Source organism: Nilaparvata lugens, chromosome 1 (genome assembly GCF_014356525.2).
Source record: "Nilaparvata lugens isolate BPH chromosome 1, ASM1435652v1, whole genome shotgun sequence".
NCBI classification, from domain to species: Eukaryota; Metazoa; Arthropoda; class Insecta; order Hemiptera; family Delphacidae; genus Nilaparvata; species Nilaparvata lugens.
Genome location: NC_052504.1, coordinates 64,842,368 through 64,864,671, shown reverse-complemented (window position 1 = coordinate 64,864,671; position 22,304 = coordinate 64,842,368). Strand labels below are relative to the sequence as shown.

Sequence of the window (22,304 nt, the reverse complement as noted above, 5' to 3'; positions counted from 1 at the left end):
CTGTGCAGTGACGTTGTAGCAGGCACAAATAACCAATTATTGCACGCATATGCACAATGATTACCAACAAAAAAAATTGTTTTAGTAGCTTTTCATTGATATATATTTTTTAATTGTAATTTAAATGTAATAATTATTATAAAAGAATTGTGAGTGGCTCTGGAAGAAGAATGGAATATTTTTATTTTTAGGTTAGGTCTGAAACTGATATTTTATGTTTTGAAGACGAGGTTCTAAGACCTGATTTTCAGTCCCTAAAAAAATACTAAAGCATTTTATGTTGGCATCAAAGCCATTCGATTTCATTAATGAATGACTATTATAAAGACTTCTTCTTCTTCTTTGGCTGTGCCTTGTCCCATTTAAATGGAGTCGGCATTCCTTCCTCTTAGTCTGCCTCTCCACAAAGCCCTATTCAATGCTTCCTCTCTCCTCCAACCACTCTCCCGCAAGTTAGCCGCTATTCTATCTCCCCACCTCATCCTAGGTCTACCTCGTCCTCTCACACCATCCAAAACCAAATCCTGCACTCTTCGTCCAACATAATCCTCCTCCCGTCGCTGTACATGCCCAAACCACCTCATCCTTGTCTCCTGCATTTTCTTTCTCAGTGGTCCAACTTTTACAGTGCCTCTGATCAATTCAATTCTTATTTTATCTCTTCTTGTAACCCCACCCATCCATCTTAACATTCTCATCTCAGTCACTTCCATCTTTCGTTCATGTTTGTTTGAAATGGGCCATGTTTCCGTTCCATACAGCATAAAGACTTGAAACCCTTATATTCATTTATAAACACTCCATTCAAAAGAGCAAGAAAAAGTTTGTAGGTTGGTTGAAGACAAAACAGCTGTTTTCTGTGCAGTGTTGCGAAATAGTATATTTTGCACCTAGGGCCGAAAATGAGACTTTTCCGGCTCGAAATCGGTTTTCAAGTCTAGACTAGAAAAGATTGAGAGCTGGAACAGATTTTTGCCCGTGGTGCGAACACTATTTTTTGCCACACAAAAAAATAAAACTATATATATATATATATATATATATATATATATATATATATATATATATGAGAATTATTGTTTATTAGGCACTTCCGAAAGCAAAACTGGAAGGTCATAGCTCTAGCAAATCTGAGGTAATCTGAATATCAGGAAATTCTCCAAGTATTTTAATTTCTTCCATTTTCAGTGAATACAATTACAAATCATATAAACATGATCAGGAAAGAACAATAGGCATGGCCCAAACTATTCTGTTCCCAAATTTTGATAATGAATAACATGTCTGAAAAAATAGGTTGGTTTTAGTAGTTTCAAGTAGTTCCAAAATTATCCACCAGGTTTAGTGGTAAACGCAGTACTTAAGCTGAGTAGATTTCAATTGGAGGTTGAGTTTATAATTTTTTATTCTTTCAAATGTCAATAATATGATATTATTATGAATGTTTTGATTCTTGAATAATAAACACAAATAATGATAATTTTTTGGATCAGCTGTTTGAGCGCACTTGAAATTTGGACAATCCTGATGTCAACAATGCTTGTTATCGGAAGTTGAGGTAAGAAGTTCTATCCTACTCTGAAAATCGAATTTGAATAGTTTATAATATATCTTATTTGTATTTCATTCATCCAAATAGAATGATAGTATATTTTTTCAAAATACTTTATTCAATCCTAGTTGCATAAACTGATTCCGTTCATAAACTATTTTGTAAAAACGTACATATCAAATCAGAATCAGCTGACTTCAAGGTTATTTTACAGCGATATTTAATAGAATCTAACCTCAAACCTCATAGTACTGCGTTTATCACGAAACCTGGTGGATAATTTTGGAACTACTTGGGCAATATCCTTATAGTGAGGTCCATGTTATAATGGCAGTGAAGAAAGATAGTAGAAAAACGTTGCCAAGTCTCTCCATTTTGCCACTGAGTGTACATAGGGCTCTATTAATAGTCTTTATAGTGCCTTACGTGTACACAGCTGTTACTCAATTCATCCCATTAAATTTGATATAATAATTATCATTTCCTTGATAAAATAATCAATTTGATGTCAAATTAATCAAGAATATATATTTTTCATAATTTGATTCAAAAATTTGCCTCCATAACTTCAAATTTCAAAGAAATTTCAAATTCTTTATTAAAAAAAAAAAAAAAAATTAAACAATCAAATGCATTCCAAAAATCAAATACAATATTGTTTCCTAATTTCTAATATGTGTTCCCTATAGGCTACCCTGTGTGGGGACACTTGAATATATATAATAAAATATTTATATACAAATTTAAATATATCATTAAGAACATAATAATTGAATATGGTATTATATTGAAATAAATCAATATGTCAATATTTATAATCATTCTTGCACACATTCATACGCACACATATTCACATATGCGCAAACATTCATACGCACACACATTCACACATGCGCACAAACACACACACACACACACACACATACACTTACATACACTTACACAAAACTTAAAACTATGTACGGAGTGGTTGCTGTTTTTTTTTCATATTTAGTTCAATTTTATTCATAGTTAACGTTTCGTTTTTTTTTCAAAGTGCTGATGTAATTAGACCATAAATGAATGCGTTTTGAAGTGTTCATGTCGTGTAATGTGTAAATTATACTAAATTTAGACCTATATTAATTTAGAAAAAAAATCATTCGGGTTGTCTAGTTGTAAAATGAATTTCTTGATTTCTTTTCTAAATAACTGACGTGACGTTATTTTCCTTGTTGTTACTGGAAGTAAATTGAATATTTTTATAGCTATGTATTTGAAGTGTCGTCTGGAATGTTCTAATCTTGGTTTTGGGAGGTTAATGTCCTGTGAATTCCTGAGGTTAATTCTTTCTCTCATCTGTTGAATATCGAAATTATTTTCAGCAAAATCCAGCAATGCTTTGAATAGAAAAGAATGTCTCACTGATAATATTGATAGTTCTCTGAAGAGCATCATTGAACTATATTGTTTAGGTTTATTACAAATTATTTTTAATATATGTTTCTGACCAGTAATCACAGGTTTAATATGAACATTGTATGCACTCCCATAGCATATTATTCCATAATTTATTCTAGAACCAATAATTGCATGGTATAATTGTAACAATACTTCTTTTGGACATAACTGTCTGAGGTAATAGAACTTCCTTATGTATACAAATAACTCATTTTTTATCTTCTGTACATGATCTGACCAAGTGAGCCTACTATCCAATATGAGGCCCAGATACTTAACTGTACGTGCTTGTTTTATTGTTTCACAGTTACACAATATATTATTCACCTGTTGCGCACAATCTAATTTATGGAAGTAAAATATACTAGTTAACTCCTGATCTGTGTTTTGAAGATTAAATTGTATTATATTAGATTTGTCTGTGTTGATAGTTAATTAATTTTCGCAAAACCACCTCCTAAGGTGCTTAAGATCCATTTCTAATTTATTTTTAAGTTCTTGATATGTTTTGGCCGAATAAAATATAACTGTATCGTCTGCAAAAGATGTAATCTTTCCCTGTAAGTCACCATCCGTCAAATCGTTAATAAAGACCAGGAATAAAGTACTTGATAACACTGATCCTTGAGGAATACCTATGGTAATGTCCCCGGGTTCACTCAACGTATCGTTAATTCTGACCCTTTGACTCCTATTATATAGGTAGCATCTTAACCAATCATTAGCAATTCCTCTTACTCCTGATAAATCAAGTTTTTTTAGAAGCAAGTTTTTATCAATAGCATCATATGCTTTAGATATATCAAGAAACAGAGCTGCAAACTTATTATTAATACTAAAACTGTCATTTATTTTTGAAATGAGATTTTTAATTGCCGCTTCTGTACTTCTTCCTTCACGGAAACCATATTGGTTATCACTAAAAAAGTTATTATTTTTATAAAAGTTTTCAAGTCTAATCTTGAATATTTTTTCTAAAATCTTGGAAAAAACCGGTAAAAGTGAAATTGGGCGGAACTGATCTATGTTTTTACAATTTGGCTTTTTAGGAATAGGTATAACTACGCTGTGTTTGAACATGCTTGGGAATTTTCCTTTGGCAATACTCAGGTTAATTAGATCGGTTAATTTGTTCAAATAATTATTCATGTAAGTTTTTTTAATCATGCTTGTGCTTATTCCATCTACACCTGGCGAAGATTTATTTTTCAATTTTCTTATTATACTTGCTACTTCCTCCGGATTTGTAGGGTGGAGAAAAATTGAATTAGTTGGAGATTTGTATGGAAACCTTATTTTTGATATTCTAGCGGACTCTTCCCTGGTTTGCAATGTGGTTTGTTCTAATTCATCATTCATTTTATTCACAACATTTAGAAAATAAGAATTAAACGAATTAGAAATTTTATTACTATCATGTATGCTATTTCCCTGCTCATCAACAATCAGTTTTAGTGGTTCTTTATTTTTTTTCAATCCTATTAACGCGTCAATTGTTTTCCACGTCTTTCTAATGTTTCCCTGGCTTTCTCTAAACAGTTTTGAATAATAATATTGTTTTCTTTCTCTCAGTTCATTACGTAAGTTATTTTTGAATGTATTGTATATATTTTTAAGTCGTCATTATTAGGTTCTTTAATTACATTCTTGTATAACTCATTTCTTAAGTTAATTTGCTTGATCAGATAACTATTTATCCATGGCGACCTATATTTCTGTGTCAAGTTATTTTTTAAAAGAAGATTTTCTTGTGAATCTTTTATAGCGCTTTTTAAAATGTCAATGAAATTTTCCCATCCCTCATCAACCGATACTGCTGGTATTTCTCTATCCCAATCAATCGATGATAAAATATTATTCAACTTCCGGTAATTGATTAGGCATATTTTTTATAATTTGTATCTGCTTCTTCGTTGGATCTCTTCAATCCTTCAACTTTAAGTATGATTGTACTGTGATCAGTTATATCTAAATGTAGTATTTCTGGAATTAGATTAATTTTATTCAGTTTTGTTCTATTTTTGCCGGATTTTAAGTAAAGATGATCTATTAAAGAGTTGGAAAATCGGGACCTATGAGTGTAATCAGTATTGAGTGATTCGAATCCAAAACTATTCATTAGATATTTGTAATCGTTAATAATTCTGGTGTTCTGAAAAAGATCTATATTTATATCTCCCGTGAAAAAGAAAGGGACCGCATTGTTTTCGTTAATATTAAATATTTCTTCTAAGTACAAGGTTAATTCGTTAAGAAATATTTTGGGTGAGTTTGATTGCAACCTGTAAGCAGCCAACAACTGAAATTCAAAATTATTATATGAATAAGATATATGTACACAGTCCGCTTAAATAAAAACTATTGTCTTTGTTTTGAACGTTATCTCACTGCTTATATAAACCAAAGTTCCTCCTGCTCTGTAGTTATGATTAAATTACCATGTACGGAATAGCCCTCTATATGATATAAGTCTATTTCATTCTCTAGTATCCATATTTCTGTTAAGACTATTATTAGCGGGTTGTTTTCTAATTTCCTCATTTGCACTAAGAATAAATCGAAATTACTTCGCAGACTGCGTATATTTTGATGAATAATTAGTGTTTCTCTGTTACATATCTCTGATGACATTTTTATTTACGGTACTGACACTGTTATTTTCATGGTTACCTGGCTGCTTTGATGCACTTCTCACGCTCAACTTTTTCACCTGTTCACTGTTCTTGAGTTCAATAACTGGTGTTCTGTCTTCTTTCCTAGCTAGAATCTTCCCTTCCTTGATCCATAGGTATTTGATGTCGCCTCTTTTGAAGATCTCTCTCGCCATGGTGAAAATCCTTCTTCGCGTAGGTGCTAGACTTTCATTCACATAGACTGGATGGTCTGTTGTTTCTCCCATCTGCTTTGTAGAAAACTGCCTCGTAACTTTCCTTTTATTCAATATTACTTGTTTGTTCTACGAACGAACTTGACAACGATTGGTGGAGGTAGGTTTTCATTTCGTTGTTTAAGTCTGTGACAAATGTCGATTGCATCTGCTTTTATTTTGTGTCCTAATGCTTCGCTCATTCTACAAATGATTTCTGTTACATCTTCATCCTGTTTTTTGGGTATACCATTTATTTCCAGCATGTTCGTTCTTGAGTATTGTTCCATATCCTCGACGCGTTCCTTCAGTTCTGCATTTTCTTTCCTGAGGCTAGCTACTTCTGTTGAAAGCTTATCGATGTTGATGAGGCATGTGCTAATTTGCTTGTTTTGTTCATCAAACTTCTTATTTATGTCGTTAATCGCCTGATGACATGATTCAATTGATTTCCCAAGCTCCAACTCCATTTTCTTAATATTCTCCTTCTTCGACGTCTGATTTCCTGCAATTACCTCAAGAACTCCTGCGAGTTCTTGGAGAGTCACGTCCTTGTTTCCTGTTGTTGATTCACTCACCATACTTTTGCGACGTGTAGAGGAACAGCTGCTACATCTCCAAATTTGTTTGCTTCTCTTTATATAGTCCGCATCGTCCTTGGTCATTTTCACACATCCTATATGAAAATTCGCTTCACAGTCGACACATGAAATCAGCTCACCTGAATTCCGAACGGATTTAGAGCAAATAAAACAAGACATTTTTAAATCTTCAAATAAAATATTCACTACAGCACGGTTCACTAGCACGAAATATTTTGTTACGGAACGTTTAAACTTTGCACAGCTGACTCAGCTACCACTCCGATACGACCGCTCTCGTCGAGCTCTCAATCATTACTGAGATCAGATTTTATTTTTATACAAACCTTAAATGGTTGAGAATTGTTTGTCCACTCTTGTATACAGTCACTGTCAAAAGTAAGAATAAAATATTCTGGCAAATGGACAACACTTTAAAGATAGAGCGCTATCTATTTTGTTGTGTGATAGAAAAGGACAGCAACACTATTGTCAATCGTACACTGCCATTATAACGTGGACCCCACTATAGTGCTGAACGTTTTTACAAATAGTTTATGAATCGGAATCAGTTTATGCTTCTAGAATTGAATAAAGTATTCTGCAATAAGATACACCATTTTATTTGGATGAATGAAATACTCCTAAGACATATTATAAACTATTCAAATTCGATTGTCAGAGTAAGATAGAACTTCTAACCTAAACAACAAGCAATGTTGACGTTGACATTCAGATTGGCCAAATTTCAAGTGTGCTAAAACAGCTGTTCAAAAAACTTTTCTTTACTTGTGTTTATTATTCAATAATTAAAACATTTATAATATTGTCTTATTGTCATTTGAAAGAATAAAAAAGTATAAACTCACACATTAAAACATAATTGAACATAATCTTTTAGGTTATTTGGACAAATCAGAATAAAAAGTAAAAACACTTGGAAAATTTCCTGATATTCAAATTACCTCAGATTTGCTAGAGCTATGACCTTCCAGTATTGCTTTCGGAAGTGCCTAATAAACAATAATTCTCATATATATATATATATTTGTTTTATTTTTCTGTGTGGCGAAAAATAGCGTTCGCACCACGGGCAAAAATGTGTTTTCGGCTCTCAATCTTTTCGGCCCTAGGTGCGAGATACACTCAATATGTAAAATACTAATAGAATCAAGTAAGTTGTGGAGCCACTGACATGCCTCTTCTCCAGCATCATGAACTTGTGTCAGCCCTCCATGATAGGAGTGTTGTGGACACTCAGATATCAGGTGATTCATTGATTGAATTTGTCCACAGAGGATCAGAGGTGTATCCCCATGCTGTCATCTGCTCAGCACACCTTCCCACCTGCGTCCTGAACCGGTTAAGGCCACACCACTCTCTACGTCTGAGCTGGGTGCCACGGACAATGTCATTAGGGTCATCCACAAGACCTTTGTTCCTAACCTCTCCCTGCAACCATCTCAGTCTCCAAACTCCTTCGCACTTCTTATTCTCATGAATGTGTTACAACTGGGAAATGAACTTGTTCTTCTTCTCAAGCCTTCAGAGGTCAGAACAAGGCATGATATAACTAAGCACAGGCAACCACTCAGTCTTTGTTGGTCTCAATGTCCCACTAATCTTCCTCAGTTTCATTGAAAACTGTATCAATTTGCTCAACCTGTCTGCTGCGAGCCCAGACAGAAGAACAGTACTCCCCTGTGCACATCTAGTACCATCCCATCTCGGCAAATATATTGTTTCAATTTTTTTATGAAATCTATTCATTGTGAAAGCTGGTCAACCATTGATTAATTGCATATGAATACTTTCACTTTAATTTTTGGAACTTTTAATGCCGCATTTGCCTAATAATTTACAACTCAAAATTATTTATAATTATTTCTATCTATAAAAAACTACATCAAAGTTTTGAAAGAACGAGGAAACTTCATAATATTAGTCAAGTTTGAAAGCCCAACTAAAAAATTTGAATGAGAATCGAACTCATGACTGGCGCAGCAAAAGCAGTCTGAAGTTGTGACGATCCAGACCACTTGACTTTGCTGCCTCGTCTCTCCAATTAATAATAGTGATGATATTCTTGAAATTATGACAAGATAAAGGCTAGTGTAAATTGCTTTAGCAGTTGTGGAGCGTAAAATGCCGACTGTTGATATTTTCAGACGTTGTGGTTGGCGAAATCAGTGGGTGGTCGTATAGGCGGAGCGACGCCAGGGAAAACAGTGATGGGACTGTGTGTGGTGAGATGTGACACCATCACCCCGCTGCCGCTGCGAACCGAACATGACGTCTTCCTAGTGAAACCCGGCACTGACCTGGGCATGCGATCTGCTTTTCTCAGATCATTCATCAAAAATCTTGTCTTAGCATTCTTCTTACCTGCAAACTTATTTTCGCGTGTTGGTCATAATAGGACAATCTATGACACGATTTGCAAAACAATTGTCATTGAAGAACCAGTCAGACACAGACGGCCACATCAAAATTGATACAAATTACCTTTTAATCTGCGTGTTGGATTTTTAACAATCATCTACCATTATTGTGATATCATTATTCGTTGTTTGTGTGTTCTTCAAATATGTCAAATCCTTAAAAATTTGGAATAAAATAGTATTATAATGTGTAATTGGCATTATATACCTTTTCACCCAACCACTTAGAATTTTCTATAGTGAGAATCACGTTCTAAAGCAAGTATCTGATTAACATTGATTTTGCTATCCTAGTGTCATTAGAAAAAGCATATAAGTAACTATCCTTTTCCAATTCCAGATGACAAAGCAATGTTTAAAGTTTTATTGTTTACATCAGCATGAAACCAAGTTAGTTTTTTCTCCAATTCATAATACATTCGCTTCAACCATGAAAAGGTGGAGAATTCCGTCAGTTTTGTAGTTAAGTGAAAGTGTACACATTAATGCCCACTCTTCGTCATTCTATTCCAATTCTTTCACTTTTTAAAAAGAACGTTTCTAAAGCATACAAATACTTCAAGAGGAGAGAGAAAAACAACACAATAAAACTTACAACACAAAAGAGCTACATAATTTGTGTGAAATTTAGTCTTAGAAAAGAGTGGACTGTATAAATAGGAAAGAATAAATCAAATTCTGGAAAAAGAGAAACAATGTGTCTTGACTGATTTGACACCTGACTGAAATTCCACATGAGTGCAAGAACCGTTGTGCATTCAAAAACCTGTGCACTGGAATGAATGCAAAACAGTTTTAGGCAACTCAGTATTAAAACTAATCAACAAAATGTAGGCTAAGGTGAAATGCCAAATGAAAAAGTAGGTTAGTAAAATACAAACTTTAATCAGCATTAAAGAATATACCAAAGGTAAAACCAGTAAAATAAATGACATCAAAAGTATGAATCACAAACTATCAAATCACATGAACAAGAATAAAATGTAGTTGATCCTAGTTGACATAAGGAAAATATGATGCCAACAAAATGATTTAAAATGGAAAAATATTCTGTAAATTTGAATACATGAAATAACCCCTCAGGGTAACTGGTCAACAATATAAATTGAAATAGAATTTAACTTTGTTATAAACAAAATTAGGATTAAGTTTAGAAAAAGATTGAAGTACATGAAAAAACTTGAAAAAGCATTAATGATTCTAGTAAAAACAGAACAAGTAAGAACAGTAATCTGAATTCAAGAACTGATTGCAATGTAATAATTTGAAATAGTAAATTATAACTGTATGATCTGGATGAAAAGAGCAGTGGACTATGGTAATAAATTAATGTAACAACTAAGAGTGTTATTTCTGAATCTAACCCAATCATACATAAAGTTTCAAATGATTGTTGTACATTCAAAATTGATCAGAAATTGAATGCAAAACGATCATTAAAGTTACTGGTAGCTAGATAGCTTAGGAAAAATGAATTAATATATGAATACTAGGAAAGGTCAATGCCAAATAATGAGAACAATAGGTTTATTATATACAAGATTATATTTTGATAAATCAAAGATTGGTGCAAGATAAAAACTTGAACATACACAAGTTCTAGAAGTGCAAGTAAACATATACTGAGTCAAAAATGAATGACAATAATAGTAATTCAATTGATGAAATTCAAAAAAATTAATATCTACACTTGAAGATGTGATGTTTTTTAAATGTGAGCAATCACCAAACAATGTGATGCTAAAATTTCTAAATACTTCTGAGTTGTAGTTACAAGTAAGCAAAATTTCAAATAAAATAGATGAGAACTATAGTATTAGAAAATATTAAAATATTGAGTGTGAAAACCTTCTAATAAAAATTGATATAAGTGATGTTACTGAAATGCAATTTTAATGAGAAATACAATACTGATAATACAATCTTAAAAGTGACTTATAATGCAGTTATGACTTATAGTGCAGTTAATGAAAGTATAATTGAATCAAATTTAATTGTAAAACATGAATTAATCTTCAAAATTAGATGTAATATTTGAATACTGAGATACTAAAGATAATATGTAATGTTACAAAGATTCTTGTGAGTCCAGATTGGAGAATAGACTTAACAACAAATTGATTGAGGCTGTTAAAATTGAATTGATTAACTAAAGTTTGTAAAAAAGGCTTGGAATTGCCAAACATTAACATTTATGATAAAAATTCTTACAAATCCAAATAAGGGAATGGAACTAAGAACCAAAATAATTGAAGCTGAAAATTGGAAAAAAAGATTTTTACAAATCCAAACAAGGGAATGGAACTAAGAACCAAAATAATTGAAGCTGATAACTGTAATCAAAAGTCAAATTGTAATAGCTTTGACTAGATTGAAAAATAATTGAAAAGATTCACAAAAATTTGGTGTACAAAATACATGATAATTCAGGTTTGAACCAGTGAATGGCAATGTGAAAAAAGTTGCTAAATTTCAAAATGACACAATGTAATTGGCCTAATGAATAAATGGTCAATAAAATCTGATTTTTAGGTCAACTATTTTGAAAATCAAAAACAGTAGATAATACGTATATGTAAAAGAAAAAGTAAACTTAATACAAAATGCTTAGCTCAATGTAAGGTTAGTAGCTTTAAAGTGCCAAGAGATAGGACATGCCCAAGCCAGGACATGTTGATGGGAAGCTGCAGCAGAGGCAGGATTACCGGAGGAGAAAATATTCTCACGAATCAAGAGAAACATGGAGTTGAGCGAGGATCCAAAATGATGAAGTCGTTCCAACAGAAGAAAAGCAGCAACAATGTGGCTATTAGTGGTTAACAGCTACAACACAGTAAAGTGACAGTGCAACGTGATGCAACAGCGAGACAATCTTATGTGAGTAACTTGGAGCACAACTCAAATTTTTAAAAAGTGAGTTAGAATTGCAGAACGAATGTTTGAGAGATGCAATTTGATTGAAATTCATTGAAACCTGAGTCCAAAGTAACTTGGAAAAAACACTTGAGTAGATATGAAACATGTAGTTGTGATGCACTGAATTGAAAGTTATGAGAATTTAAGACTTCAAAGTTTAAAACTCAAGATTGATTGTTGACTTGATTGTAGACACTTTATAATATTTGAAAAGTGATCTGAAGATTGATATTGAGTGCAAAAAAAACTGTTTCAAAACTTGAAAAATGCAGAGCTACATGATCCCTGGACAAAGCAAGTTGGAACAAATAATGAACGAACGAAAGACCAAGTTTATGAGAGACAAAGCAGGTGGTAAAGCTGTGTTGTATGATGCAGAACCAAAAAAAACAAGCTTTAAAAGTTTAGACCTGAAAACAACCTAATTAGGACAATCAATGAAAATCTTTAAAAAATATGCAATGTATTCTAAAGCTATAAATGAAGAAAGAATGACGAAAAACAAGAACAAACAACAAATCAGCTGATTAAAGTAAAGTTGGCAGCAGAAGAGCGCCAAGATTCAAACACTGACAGCGTGACTACTACAAAGAAGCTGAAGTGAAGAATGAATGGCAGATGAAATCTAACAATAACTAAAGATAATCAGATAATGATGTTTCCATTATGCAAACATCCCAAACAAATTAATTATTAAAGAGTGACAGTAATAGTTATGAATATAACAGCAATGCACATAGAAAATAATCTATCTGGTTACCAAAATGGAATAATGAAATATAATTACTAAACAAAACGTTTATAGAATACCAGAGTCTATAATAAGTAGTTTTCAATTTAAACCTACAATATTGTCATTTTTAATAACAAACGACACCTAGGAAAATTGAAATGTAAATATGTTGAATTGCAAGGCTTCAACATTTGAATTGGTTTGATACCAACAAAAGAAACAGGTAAGTTGAAATTAACCATAAGGTTATATGAATAACAGTAGCCTATACTGAAATAGCCTAATTGCAAAATGCAGAAAAAAATGTTTGATTATTGCAAAATGCAATAATCAAACAAGAATAATAACAAAGAATTAAATAGGATTGATAATTGCAATGTTCACAGAACATTCATGAATTGCTTACAAAAACTGACAAACAATTCTCAAGAGCAATTTGGCTAAGCAAATATAACTCAAAATAAAGTAAAGTTGACTACAAACTAAATGAATTCCTAACCTGAGAGATAAAAACAATAGATTAGGGCAGTATTAAAATACAAAGTAGGTGATACAAAATACTTAGCTGCAGAACATAATGCAAGAGCCAAGGTCCCGGATTGGTCTAGGGCCTTCAAAAACAGCGTGAGCTTCCAATTTAGCTCAAATAGGCCAGAGTCAAGGTCCCGGTTTGGTCTAGGGCCTTCAAAGACAGCGTGAGCTTCTGATAGCTCAAATGGACACATCAGGAGAGAAACAAGATTCCAACTTGTTTGAAATGCAATGAAACAACAGCCAGTTGAAAGAGGAAGAGTTTTCAATCAATGTTTCAGAGAAAATATTTCCCAAGTTTTGGAAATATCAGTTGCAATACTTGTAAAATGCAATTCACAATTGAGAGTCACACTAATCAGTGAGATTGGAAATATATCACAATAATTATCAATAGAATGAATGATGGGTAAACTTTCAGTCCCAAAGTTGCAAATAAAAAATTACTAACAAAGTTAGCACTCAATGTAAAACAAGAGTCTGCAATATGTAAAACAAATTTAAACTTGTAGAAAGATGCAGTGATGCACACAAGCAGCCATTTTGAGAATGCCATAGTGGAAATGAAAATATGTAAAACTGAAACCAGTGTTCAGATCTTGAAAAACTAATAATAGTTCACAGAACAAGTCAAGATTATCCAATAATCAAAATAAACAAACAGGGCGAGGTGAAAATTATTCTCACGAGAGATGAGAGTTCAAGTTGTAACTTACAAATTGTACAAGGAAGCGTACACACACACATGCAAGAGTTCTCGAACATGTTGAAAAGTTAGAATTGAAATAACAAACAAAATAATTGTCCGAATTTCAAGGTTGATGGCTCCAAAGAACTGATAAAATGTCTCCAACAAATAAAACAACCAAACAGGGCGAGGTGAACACTATTTTCACAAATGAAGCAGAATAATTGGAGACACACACAAAGTTGATGCTAGACATGAAAACTTTTAACCAAGAAGGAAATGGGTAGCATGCTACCTCGATCAAGAAATTACCAATTAAATTGATGTTTAAAAAGATGCAAAAAATATCCGGAAGCCGAACAACAAATTGACAAATACAATAATAAAATGACAAAGGCATCAGAACATATCCAAAAACTAAAACAAAGATAAGTATAATATGCAGAGAAGTGCCCAGTATCAGGTCGGCAGTGGACCACTAGTGCTCCAGCGGCAAAGATACAAACTAATGTGTGAGATAAATTACTTTTAACATGAAGAGGAGAAACCATTTCTCCCTTCACAGTTTGTAGCATAGTCACAGACGGACATCCTGTGCATAATTGGATGCACTGTGTCATTTCGCTTCAGGTTCTTGTGATGAACACATCTCCATAACATACACAAACATATCACTTTGGAACATTGCCAGTGGAGGGGAGTGAAGCGTTACAAAGCTCTCTCACATAGACACAAAAGAAGGAGAATGCTGCTAGGTAGTGGGAGAGATTAGTGGAGGATAGAGCATCGGACCTCTCCATATTTGAGAAAGAGCTGTGTTAAAAGAAATTTATCTCACACTTTAATGACTACCGCGCAGAGAACATGACAATTCAAAATCAAAAATCATAAAAGAGATTGTTTGAAGATGGAGAATAGTTTTAACAATTTGAGACAAATAAATTTTTGACCGAAGTGAAGCTGCAGGTCTTAGTTTCGACTCGATCAGCTTTTGTCTGTTTGTTTGTACCACAGTTACAGTTGCAGTTATTGTCCGATTTGGATGAAATTTCGTATGCAAGTTCTTTGGAACAAGGCGCAGAAACGTATGTGTAACGATTTTTAATCGTAAAGACCTCAGGTTTTTTTGCAATTTAAAAAACTGAAGACCAACTCCATCCTGAAAGTACTTTTTGTTTCTAGCTTCTTTGAACATACTGCAATAATTCATGTTCCTACTTTTTAGCCTTCAGTATCAACAACTCACGGTAGTGTAGAGAGCTGGAGTGTTGGATCTCGCACTGTGGGACCCAGGTTTAAATCTTGTTCGACCTTATTTTTTTGCAAATGATACTTTGTTTTATCTTATTCCAATAATATAAATCATTATACAACTGGTAGTTCTGCGAACAGTAGACCTTGCTCATGAATACAACTTTCAATCTAATGAGAAGGGCCAGTACAGTAAGTACAGAATATTGTGAAGATTTAGCCATGTCATTATTTTCTCCATTGAAAGTGCTAGAGACACTGTTTGCAGGGACACCGGACTTATCAAGGAGGTACCTTTATATTGTCTCCATATTTGCAATATAAACATATATTACAGCTTTTCTAATAATTTATAAGAAATTGGTCAACTGACGGAAAAATGGAATATGCAGTAGGCAATTTAGATGATGAATCGTCTCACAGACGATGGTGAGATGAAAAATGATTCTAAATAAAATGAGTTTGTTTTGGTGAAAATGACAGGAGGTTGCTAATGTTGTTTTTCATGAAAAGTGGATTCAATGTTATGGCTTGTTATGCCTATGCAGAATGTTAATGCTCACAAATCGGTTTCCGATCTCATACCTAAAGGAAAACAAAAGACTTGACACTGTAGAGCGACACAAGAATGCACAAAAAATGCATACAATACAATAATTATTGTACCTGATAAACTGAAAATTCAGTTAAAAAATAACTAAAATAATAACTGATAGTTATGAATGAAAGAAGTTTGAGATTAAAGAAATGTTTATGATGTTAAATATTTTCCACAACTAAAATTGTTGTTGATTAATTTTATGATTATAAAAATTATTGTTCACAACTAAAATAGTTTAGTTATCTGTAACATAGATAATAATAGTTATTTATGTAGGTATTGATATTAAAGATTTTTTTAAAAAATAATTTATCCAATTAATTTGATAAATCTTCTGTCTATATATATATATATATATATATATATTATATATATGAAATGGCACTCACTCACTCGCAGAACTAAAAATCTACCGGACCAAAAACGTTCAAATTTGGTAGGTATGTTCAGTTGGCCCTTTTGAGGCGCACTAAGAAATCTTTTGGCGATATTTTAAAACCAACTCTAAGGGTGGTTTTTAAGGGTTTAAAGTTCGTCTTTTAGCATGTATATCCTTCTTATTCCAATATCTTGAAATTATAATTGAAAAAATATCCATACCATATGTTAATATAGAACTATAATCTAGAGAGAGTACCGCTTTGAAACAGTTGTTCTGGTAACTAAATTAAAAATTTTGTCAGGTTGGCATTAAGTTGAGTTCACTTTGTTAGGTTGGCACCAAGTTGAAGATTGAAATACATTTATCCAGAACCTCCTAAATACCAATTTATCCAGTACCTCCTAAATGCCTATTCAGGAGGTCCTGATTTATTTTTTTTTTTGTCCTGATTTATCGCGGAAAAATTGATTGGGTACTGCGACTTCAATCAGAGCTATTCCTGGGAATATTATATTATATATTACTAGCCGTCAGGCTCGCTGCGCTCGCCATATACGTTCAGTGTGGACCTCCGACTGGATCGTCCTAAAATATGTTAAAAATATGACATAACATTTCAAAATTGGGTAGGTGTGTTCAGTTGGTCCTTTAGAGGTGCAATAAGAACGGATTTGGAAAAATTTCCAAAGATAGGCCCAAAATCTGCGTTTTTTAGCGTTTTCTCAGCTTTATCGAGAACAAATAAACAGAAAATGTTCAAATTTACTACAGAAGCTCAGCTGGGGTACAATAATGTTGTGTTAGAAGAAATTTGAAATTTGTTCGCCAAAGATACGCCAATATAGTAACAGGTGTTTTTCGAGATCAAATTGACATAATACGTTCAAATTCGGGCAGAGCCCCCTGGCTAGACGGATATGGCGAGCGAAGCGAGCCTTATGGCTAGTCAATTTAATAATAATAAGATGATTCAATTCAATTATTCTATATAGTAATAATAATAATTTTATAATGATATATTATTAGAATAAGATAAAAAATATATTAGTATCGTCTGCAAAAAAAATCTGGTCGGAAGATTTGAACCTTGGTCCCCACAATGTGTCAAACTACAGTCTAACCGTCTTGGACACCATGCCCTAGTAACAGTGAATGCGAAAAAGTAGGAACATGAATTGCTGTATCTAGTGTATCTTCAAAGATACGAAAAAGTAACTTTTGAGGTTAGTTTACGGTTTTTTAAATATTACAAAAAAAACCGGAGGTCTTACCAAAAATCGTTACACATGGGTACGTTTCTGCGCCTTGTTTCAAAGAACTTGCATACCAAATTTCATCCAAATCAGACAATAGCTTCGACTGTAACTGCGGTACAAACAAACAGACCAAAGCCGATCAAGTCGAAACTAAGACCTCAGCTTCGCTTCGGTCAATAAATTATTATTGAATTGTTTTTAACTGAATTTTCAGTTTATCAGGTACAATAAATTATTGTATTGTAGGCCTATGCATTTTTGTGTCGCTGTACAGTGTCAATTTTTTTGTTTTCCTTTTGGTATGAGATCGGAAACTGATTTGTGAGCATTAACATTCTGCATAGGCATAACAAGCCATAACATTGAATCAGAACCTCCTAAATATTTAGTATTTAGAAGGTCCTGATTGAATCCACTTTTCAGGAGAAACAAGATTAGCAACCTCCTGTCATTTGTCAACAGCAAACCCATCTTATTTAGAATAATCCGTCTCACCATCGTCTGTGAGACGATTCATCTTCTAAATTGCCTACTGCATATTCCATTTTTCCGTCAGTTGACCGATTTCTTATAATTAATTATTAGAAAAGTTGTAATGTTAATATTATAAATATGGAGACGATATAAACAAAAGACCTCCTTGATAAGTCCGGTGTCTCTAGAAACAGTGTCTCTAGCACTTTCAATGTAGAAAATAATAGATGACATGGATAAATCTTCACAATATACTGTACCTACTGTACTGGCCCTTCTCCTTAGATTGGAAGTTGAGCGAGGTCTACTGTTCGCAGAACTACTAGTTATCATCAAGAAACTCCAGATAGAAAATACAGTGTATATTAAAGACAGAAATAGGCCATCTTATTGGTTGGAGGGAAAAGAGGTTGAATAATCCTGAAAAATTTGGCCATATATTTTTCAACATACTTCTAGACCGCCTTGAAAAGCTTAGAAGAATGAGCTTTATCCATACTAACACATGGTCGTCCTTATTACTTTCCTTGCCCTATTACCATAGGTAAGAAAAGTATTGCTTTCCGAAAAAATTAAGGTACCCCAATTTCTAAATTTATATACGTTTCAAGGTCCCCTGAGTCCGAAAAAGTGGTTTTTGGGTATTGGTCTGTATGTGTGTGTGTGTGTGTGTGTGTGGTGTGTGTGTGTGTGTATGTGCGTCTGTGTACACGATATCTCATCTCCCAATTAACGGAATGACTTTAAATTTGGAACTTAAGGTCCTTACACTATAAGGATCCGACACGAACAATTTCGATCAAATGCAATTCAAGATGGCGGCTGAAATGGTGAAAATGTTGTCAAAAACAGGGTTTTCGCGATTTTCTCGAAAACGGCTCCAACGATTTTGATTAAATTCATACCTTGAAAAGTCATTGATAAGCTCTATCAACTGCCACAAGTCCCATATCTGTAAAAATTTCAGGAGCTCCGCCTCATCTATGAAAAGTTTGATTTTAGATTCTCAATTATCAGGCTTCAGATACAATTTAAACAAAAAATTTCGAGTGGAAAAGATTGAGCATTAAAATACGGTATCTACAATTAATGTTCAGTAACATTTTCACCTAAAATTGAAAATAAGCTCGAAATTCAAGAAAATAAGATTATTCAATTGCAAACTGTTGGCAACTGTTGATTATATTAAATCATTCACTATGAAGGGATAGCAGACTTCGTGTGTCTGCAGCGCTATTGTCCTGTTACCAGCTGGCTCAGATCTTAGAATTAGTAGACTTGAGATGCGCGAGAACCCTAGCGTCAGGTGATCAATTTTCATAACGGCAAGGAAAGTTGTGTGAGTGCGCCACACCAGATTTTTTTTTATGTCGCTTCATGGGATTTACTAGTGGTTCTGTGAACAGTAGACCTCACGCAGTATTCTCATCCACAAGTACCTGATGGAAACGATAGACCTTATGGAAATACAGCAAAAGACTGGCTTCTCCACACATCTGTGTAATCACTTGTCAGCTGATTTATGATGAATAATTCTATTGTCTGATTTTTACTCTAATATTGGCGTATGAAGGAGGCTCCTTTTTCCTTTTATATTATCCTTGAAATGCAAAATTTCCAAAAACCTTGTATATACGCCAACGCGCAATTAAAAAAGGAACATACCTGTCAAATTTCATGAAAATCTATTAGGTACCGCGTTTCGCCGTAAATGCGCAACATATAAACATTCAAACATTTAAACATTAAGAGAAATGCCAAACCGTCGACTTGAATCTTAGACCTCACTTCGCTCAGTCAATTATATGCTCATCAGAAAATTCAAAATTAAGTGCAGAAAACAATTTTCGTGTAACATGAAATCGGCAACCTATAGTGAGATTCTGAGATAATTCAAAATAGGTACCGGAAAATTAGAGGTAGGGGTGAATGGTGAAAATATGTTGTTTAATTTTCAATGTAAAGCCTAGTAGAAGGCTCTTCTACATACTAGGAGACCAAGTTGCATACGGTTCATAGTCTAGAGAACACAGTCTTTATTATTATGATAAAACAAAGCTTTATTAATTATTTATTAATTCATACAAAAATTACATCATAAAAATTATAGGGAGAGAAAAAATAAGGTAGCCTTGTGCTATTCCTCTCCCAAATTTATATAAGGTTACACATAGTTCAAAATACGTTAAGTCTTGTAGTTGTTCATTTCACAAAATTTTCACAATGTAAATTTTTAAATTTAGATGTTTTAAAACCAAACTTAGGAATATATTTCACATTATTATCACTAAAATAATAAATATTCACATTTTAAAGAAATAATTTTGAAGGCCCGAAAATCAAACTTAAATTTATATAGTCTATAAGCCATCTAGAGACAGAGATACAATGTGTCAAATGTCTAGCGTTCACACGTTCATACATGAATGGAGGAGACGAACAATTTCTAACAAGAATTTCTAACATTGCATAAAGTATCATATTTCTGCTAGGAGACCATAGACCTGCAATACGGGTTCCTTTATATCCATAATCCTCCATATTCTACATCCTTACCCCTTACCAAGCCTTAATATCCTCCCACTAGTACCTTTCAAATCTTCACTTCCCTGTGAATTCTGCCCATCCAATAAATTAGCCTACATTAGTTTCATCATTTCATTTGTATTAATTTCCACTAATATTTTTCACTATGTATTATATTTAAATTTAGAATTGTTATTTTGTTGCTGTTTTGTTTAATTTTATAAGTGTTTGCCATAGGTCTTGTCAGACCAGACAATGTAAGACGAATTGAATAAATATCAAATACCTCACTCAGACCTCAGAGAACAAGAGTTGTCAGCGGTGAACCTTGAGAACGTCTGAGCCGCTCTAAATCTTACTGTATTTAGTAATTGAAAAAAACTTCTCACTTGATTACACCATTTCTTCCCTCTTCAACACGAATTTTCCCTATTTCATAGATTAATAGTTTCTAGACCTACGGAGCCGGCCGGAGGCATCACAGCTTAGTTATTCGATCAGCCCATTATTTATTTTCACTTCATTCTCTCGTATCGTTGTCGTCTTTCTGCATCAGTAATTATAGTCTCCCTGTGCATTTTTGGCAAATTGCGTTTCAAGTGAATGGTTTATTTTCCCTTTATCAATGGCATCCTCAACTTCTAAGCCTATTTCTTGAAGATCCTATTTTAGTTCATCAACATACTTGCCACATTCTCTCTTTTTCAAATTACGCATTACAAGCTGATTCAGAACTCGATTCTCAGACATTCCAAGAACATGGAAAAAATGAGAAATTCTTTGTTTTTTCATTATACTAAGGATGGGTTCTACTTCCTTATAGATTGTCTCAATGGTTGCAATTCTCCAGACTCCATTCTTTAGACAACTTTAATTTTAAAATGGTACTTATAGACCGTCACTCTGTTTTGCTCACCTGATCTGTCTTACTCTAATTTCTGATTTGAAAAAGAGTTTTACACGTATAAAGCGCTTCTGGACGGACTACACTATTATTGTGGCGGATTTTCAATTTTATAGATAGACATTTTTTATTGTAAATATTCGAAGTCAGATGTTGGGCTCTTTTCATTTTCATTATTCGGCTCTGCCATGTTCAGTTCTTTTTCAATCTGCAGTGAATAATTTCTCCCAAGTACTTGAAATGTTCAACCACTTTTAATTTTTTATTTTTTATTTTGATCTTGTTTACACAGAGATGATCTATTGCCATAATATTTCAGTTTTCTCATACAATATGTTCAAACCAATCTTCTGTTAAATTCGTTCAAGACTCTCACTCTGTGATCTAACTTCTCTTACTTGTATAATATGATAGTTACCACGCAAATTCTTTTAGAATACAAATTGTGATAAAAAGATAATAATTATTAATTATTATTATAATAATACTCCATGATAATTATTATCCTTTTGTATTCTTTGTATACACGACTGGTTTCGAGTATACATTCCTTTATTCATATTATAATTCTTCTCAAGATTATGGTACTAACACATGGAATATCAATATTTATTTATTTCGGAATAATAATTAATTTGAGCACTTCATCATGGGTTGAAAAGTCGAAACCGGTAATGTCATCTGAGTTAGCTTTTGTTTTCCTTTTAGTATGAGATCGGAAACCGACTTGTGAGCATTAACATTCTGCATAGGCATAACAAGCCATAACATTGAATCCACTTTTCATGAAAAACATCATTAGCAACCTCCTGTCATTGTCACCAACAAACTCATCTTATTTAGAATCATTTTCCATCTCACCATCGTCTGTGAGACGATTCATCATCTAAATTGCCTAGGTACTGCATATTCCATTTTTCCGTCAGTTGACCGATTTCTTATAATTAATTATTAGAAAAGTTGTAATATTGTAAATATGGGGACGATATAAAGGTACCTCCTTGAGAGACATTTATAAGTCCGGTGTCCCTGGAAACAATGTCTCTAGCACTTTCAATGGAGAAAATAATAGATGGCATGGATAAATTTTCACAATATACTGTACTTTCTTAATGGTCCTTCTCATTAGTTTGAAAGTTGTAGGCTATTCATGAGCGAGGTC

General features: G+C 33.2%; 1 protein-coding gene across 1 annotated transcript in view; it reads left to right on the top strand.

Moving 5' to 3' along the window:
• The window catches only part of LOC111047188 (protein FAM8A1), a 44,651-nt gene extending 35,090 nt beyond the window's left edge, over positions 1-9,561 (top strand). The window contains exon 4 of the mRNA XM_022332875.2: positions 8,608-9,561. Within this exon, the coding sequence (XP_022188567.1) occupies positions 8,608-8,934 (327 nt within the window). The 3' untranslated portion in view covers positions 8,935-9,561. The remainder of the gene's footprint in view (positions 1-8,607) is intronic.
• Positions 9,562-22,304: the final 12,743 nt, after the last annotated feature.